Source organism: Chinchilla lanigera, unplaced genomic scaffold, assembly GCF_000276665.1.
Source record: "Chinchilla lanigera isolate Chin_1 unplaced genomic scaffold, ChiLan1.0 scaffold00007, whole genome shotgun sequence".
In the NCBI taxonomy this organism is placed as follows: Eukaryota; Metazoa; Chordata; class Mammalia; order Rodentia; family Chinchillidae; genus Chinchilla; species Chinchilla lanigera.
Window position 1 is genome coordinate 25,066,611 of NW_004955408.1, and position 6,000 is coordinate 25,072,610.

Genomic DNA, 6,000 nt, shown 5'->3' on the forward strand with positions numbered 1-6,000 from the left:
CCCAGGTTCACAAGCACAGAATGAATCTTTCTTTTCTTTATCCCAATAAATCACCAACTCATGAAACAACCCCCCCCACCGCCCCACCCTGGCTTCCTCATTCTAGTACCTTCTCACTTAATTCTGTGCCAGTATTTCTCAAACTTTAACGTGCAAAGGAATCATTTAGAGGCCTTATTAAAATGGAGGCTCTGATGCAGTAGACATGAGTAGGCCTCAACGTGCTCCCAGGCAAGGCCAAGTGTGCTCCAGGGACCATACTTTTTGTGCAGTAAAGTGTTAGGAGTGTAGGATAGAGAACCCTACCACCACCACCACTACCATTATAATCCCAGGAACTAATATATACTAGTTCAATTCACATTTAGTAACTGAATACACAGCAGTCGATATGCTCTTTGCATCAGGGATTACGTGATGAGTCTTTCACCTTGAGTCCACAGCAGCACTGTAGTCACTACCTGTCCAGTCTCATTTCCTGCCACACCACTCTCTAACCAAGGCAGCCATCTTATCACTACCCAATGTATATATCATTTATAACCACTTTCAAGCCTTAGCTCAAAACTATTTCACCATCTGGTATGTTCTATCGGTCTACAAAGAACATGAAATATGTCTTGAAAATCAGTTTATCCTGGTTACTATTAAATAGCTTCTGTTCAACCCTATGCTGCTGGGGTTACTTTTTCTTTCTTCCCTCAGCACTTGCAGTTATACTTCAGTATTTTCTGTTTATAGTGTTCTGGTTGTTTCACTTGAACATACTATGCTTTCCTAGAAAAAGGATTTGGACATCAGAAAAAGGAGCATGATTTCTTTTTTGGACCAATACAACAGTGGTCATTCTATGGGTACTCAATGCCTATAAAATGATCCCCCAGAAAACAATGATTACCTCCTGATTAAGAAACTGAAGTAGGCAGGGCTGGGCATGGTAGCATGCATTTATAATCCCAGCACTCTGGAAGGCTGAAGCAGGAAGATTGCAAGCACAAGCCCAGCCTAGGGAACTCTGGCAACTTAGTGAGAGCCTGTCTCTAAATACATATGTACATACTTATGTACATACATACATACATACATACATACGGGCTGGGAATGTAGCTCAGTGCAAAGGCCCTGGGTTCAATCCCTAGGAATGGGGTAGGGCGTGGGGGTGTTGAGTAGGTTTATGGATTAACTTGCCAACTTTTCAAAAACATTGCCAGGCGTGGTGGCACACTCCTATAATCCCAGCACTTGGGAGGCTGAGGCAGGAGGAATGCTGCAAGTTTGAGGCCAGCCTGAGCTACACAGTGAACTCAACACCAGCCTGAATTACATGGCAAGACCCTGTCTCAAAACAACAAAATTTTACTGCTAATAAACTTTCCCCAGATCAGACAGAGGAAATAAGTTTTCTACTCACAGCTGAGAAAGTAAATGTTAGTTAACAGATTTATGAATTACTGGTTCTAGATCTTTATTGTTTTTTTAACATAGGGTCTTATTATGTAGCTCAGGCTGGTTTTGAACTTTCAATCCTCCTGCCTCAGCCTCCGAAGGGCTGGGATTACATGCATGAGCCACGACATTCAGTTGAGATCTTGATTCTTTATCCATAAGTGAAGGGATCAATGAAGAAAATATACATATACATTTCAACTTAGAAATATAGGCAACAGAAGTAAAAAATAAATTGAATTGTATTAAATTTACAAACTTTTGTAGACCAAAGGATACCAGCAAGAGAATGAAGACAATCCACAGAAAAGGAGAAAATATTTCAACTCCATAATTCTGGTAAGGATTTCACATTCAAAATATGTAAAGAATTTCTACAACTCAGAAAAAGAAAAAAATCCAAGTATCCCATTAAAAAGTGAGCAAAAGGCTTATATAGGAAATTGTCCAGAAAAAAATATAAATGGCTACCAATTACATGTAAAGATGTTTAACCACACTACTCACTAGGGAAATGCAAATCAAAACCATAAGATACCACTTCATACCCTTTAGAGTTGCTGTAATTAAAAAATGGAAAACAAGAGTTGGTGAAGACATTGCTAGTGGGAATATAAAATGATACAGCTATTGTGGAGAAAAGTTTGCAGCTTCTCAAGAAGATAAATATATAATTACTATACTACCCACCCAACAATGCCACTCCTAGTTATTCATCCAAAGGAACTGAAAATGGAGTCAAACCAGATGCTGGTACACCAAGATTCACAGCTGCATTAGCTATACCAAAATGTATAAACAATCCAGATGTATACTGATAGATGGACAGGTAAACATACAATGTGGTACACACAATGAAATATTATTCAACCATAAAGAAGATTAAATACTGATACATACATGAAATAAAATACAAACAAGACAAATACTGAGATTTTATTTGTATGAAACATTTAGAATTGGCAAATTCATCAAGGTAAAAAGACTAGTGGTTACTAGGGGTTGAAAAGAGAGGGGAACAAAAACATACAATTTAAAGGATCCAGTTTCTGTGTGGAATGCTGAAAAATTTTGGAAATGGGCAGTAATGATGGTAGTATAACATTATGAATATAATTAATACCACTGAATTAAACATTTAAAAATTGTTAAAATGGCAAATTTTGTTACACTTTACCACAATTTTATAAAATGAAACAAAGCAGAAAAAAAAGGAGGGAAAGGAGAAACTCACGCTCTTGAATGTAGCCTTGGTTTAAACTGATTGCCATGCATAAGCTATGTAATACTGAGCAAGTTATTTAATTTCTTTGAGTTTCAATCTCATCTATAAAATAGGTATAATATCTACTTCATAGTGTTGTTGAGGCCTCAATGAATTTATTAAGCCCATAGCACAAGATCTGTTATATAATACCAGATAAATGGTAGATGATGTTATTAAAGAACTATTGTTACTCATCAGGTAGGTGTTTGTAAGGCTGCTATAAATGAATATTTAAAAGAACTCCGTGATGAAATAGATTAGAGAAATGGATGGCCAGCTTTAGTTATCTTCCTGTAAATATGGAAACTTGTGATCATCAGGGCCAATTTTCTTAGACTATTAATGAATGAACAGACTAAACGGCACACCCACCAAGTGAATACCTACTTTGTATATCACTACTCACATAAAAGAAGTGAATTTAGAAAACAAGCTATTGGCTATCTTTAATTATTAGTTTTTCCCCCATATATTTATTTTAAAAATCATAAGAGACTTAATTCCTTAGCAAATGCCATAGCTAAAATTTTGTCTAGAGGTCTGAAGGACCAACACCTAGATCACACTATCATAATAAACAAAAGAACCATGAAGAATATGCTGTTCAAAATGCCACCTGTGCCAGGGATATAGCTCAGCGGCACAGCACCTGCCTGGCAAGCGTAAGGTCCTGAGTTCAATTCCCAATACAAAAAAAAAAGCCAAAAGGTCAACACACTGGGAAATTCTAGGAAAATAAAACCTTGGAGAAAACTGTCAAGTAATCTTGCATAACTTCTATGCTATACCTAAATTTATTAAAATGATTTTATAGAAGCAAATCTGAATTCTAGCCAAGGTATGCCAGAGGAATATACTAAAGGATTCCAAAATAGATAATAAGAATCTTGTAATATGAACTAAGTCATTCGTATATTCTATGATCTTGTGCAAAAACTCCCCAAATTCCTTCAGGAAAGTAATTCACCTAATAAAGAAGCTTTTCTTGATATATGTACAATTTTGCTCATAATATTAATACTATGTTGATAACAACAATTTTCATAACAATATCTCCAGGTTAAAACTACTAATCACCACTGTATGTATGAAAAGCTAAGGATGTGTGGCAACATCACTTCTCTCCCTCTTTTCACATCCCCCAAAAAGAATGCTTTAACATGTTAACCTGACACACCTGAGCTAATTTCATTAACTGACAATTAACTCTTAACTGCCATAACTATAATGGAGAATAAAGGGTTCTATAATTAAATTCCAGAGTAATCCTTTCATCCCATACCCCATTCCCCCACCCCAGTTATATCAGGGTCATGCCCTCCAGAAGAAAATAAAGAAGGGTGGAGGTTGGTATTCTTTTATCTAAACTTTTCTGTGGAAAAGTAGAGCAGTGTTTATGGTCCAGAGAACTTAATCCTCAAAGGAACTGGTACTATAGCTATCTAACTGGATACCACTGCTTATAAGTTACACAAACGTACGATTTCAGCTGTAAAATTCGGTACTAAAATGCCTGGTAGTCTTTAAAAAATTGGTTCATGTTTATTACAGAGAAGAAAAAAATTACAATTTTAACATAAATGCAAAAAATCAAATTAAAATTAAACACTATAACAAGTACTAATATTCGTGGGTACCCTTAACTATCACTTCAACTAGATGAAGAATCACTTTGATCACCAATCTGACCTTAACCCAAAGCTGTTTTAAATCCGACCCTTATTTTCTACCTTTATTTTCACTGAGGATCTCATTAATGTGCCACAAGTGACTACGCTGTAACATGAAATGTACTATAAAGTACCATTTTCGAGGACTTCTGTTTTCAAGACAACATTTATTGAGCTCGCACATTATCTGTCCAGGATTATACAGGGTACCCACAGATTTCAATGAAGTGGCATGGCTGAACAACCTGTAATCCAGGAAATTCAGCCAAAAAGTTAGGCGCACAGTGTTCATGAGCAGAATTTAAGTGACTGGGAAAGCAACTGATGTAAATGTTAGTAAATTATGAGTGTGTAATCCCTTCTACTTCCCAGTTTACTTTAGAAACATAAATATGGGCAACACAGGTTAGCATCAGGTCGAAATCAAACCAACGCCGTTTTCTTTGCTACTCCTGAAAGCTATTCTTTTATCTAAAACATTCTAACTTTTAGGCATCCTAATAACAGACTCAGCACTTTACAGGTCACTTAACGTCGAATTTCAGTATTATTCTGCCATGTACTACAACTACCAATAAGCAAATTTAAAATACCTGTCAACACACAGCTATTTACCATAAAGCTGAAAAAGTGCCTTCTGTGTTGAATTTAAAAAAAAAAAAACAACACACCAAACTTTTATTAAAGTACTGATCCTGTAACTGAGGTAAGTCAGACTCTCATAAGTACTTTTATCTTACATATTTTCCTTTTACGCGAGACGCATCAGAATTTGACAAGTCCAACCCAGCAGGACACAGGCTCCAAACCCCCCTGCAGTGTAAAAAAGTCGCGTTTTACTCCAGGAGACCGTTTGCCCTGCCCTCAATGTAACGCCTGGGGCCGCCTGAGACTTCTCCAGCCGAGCTCCAGAAACTCCCTGGTTTAAATGGCCAAATTGGAACCAACCAGGGCAGCTGTCATCTGAAACTCGGGAAAGCTGAGCCCAGCCAACTCTGCTGAACAAGGAAGGGTGCGGAGAGATGTGGCGGGGCCCGTCGGAGGGAACGCATTAGGCGCTCTCCCCCTCATCGCCACCCCCCATCAATCCGCTTTTCTGCAACCCCAGCGCCGCCATCCTGTTCCTGAATAATTAAACGGGCTGGAGAGAGAGTGCGGTGGCCAGAAGGGCAGTTTCGGGTCCGAGTTTCCCGAGCCGGGCGGTGCAGCCGGCGAGGCCGAGCGCTGCGTCCCCGGCGCGCGGAGGACTTTCTCCCGCGGCAGGAGGGCAGGGCGAGCCCCGCAGCCTGCGGGGCGGCCGGAAGCGGGGCGCGGGGGTGACGTGGAGCAGCAGACGACAAAGGGTGCGGGGGCCGCGCGGCCGCGGGGGTCGGGACAGGTGGCCGGGCCTGGCCGGGAACAATGGGGGCCGAGGCTGCCCCCTGGCGCTCACCTACCTCCGGTGCCCTCCGAGTTCTCGTTGAGGCTGCCCGAGGAGTCGTGCTGGGCGCCCACACACCCGCCCATGGGGGCCCCCGGCGCCTCCTCCGCCACCTCTGGGCGCTCGTCCGGGCACGCCGCCGCCTCAGCCTTCTCAGGCGCCGCCGCCGCCTCCGAGCTCCGGACAGGCGCGCCGCT

The 6,000-nt window shown here is 40.6% G+C and overlaps 1 protein-coding gene across 1 annotated transcript in view; it reads right to left on the reverse strand.

Annotated features, from left to right (window-relative positions):
- Positions 1-6,000, reverse strand: part of Ubtd2 (ubiquitin domain containing 2) — a gene marked incomplete at its 5' end in the record, with an annotated part of 72,094 nt that extends 66,094 nt beyond the window's left edge. The window contains 1 exon segment of the mRNA XM_005376338.2: positions 5,820-6,000. Within this exon segment, the coding sequence (XP_005376395.1) occupies positions 5,820-5,889 (70 nt within the window).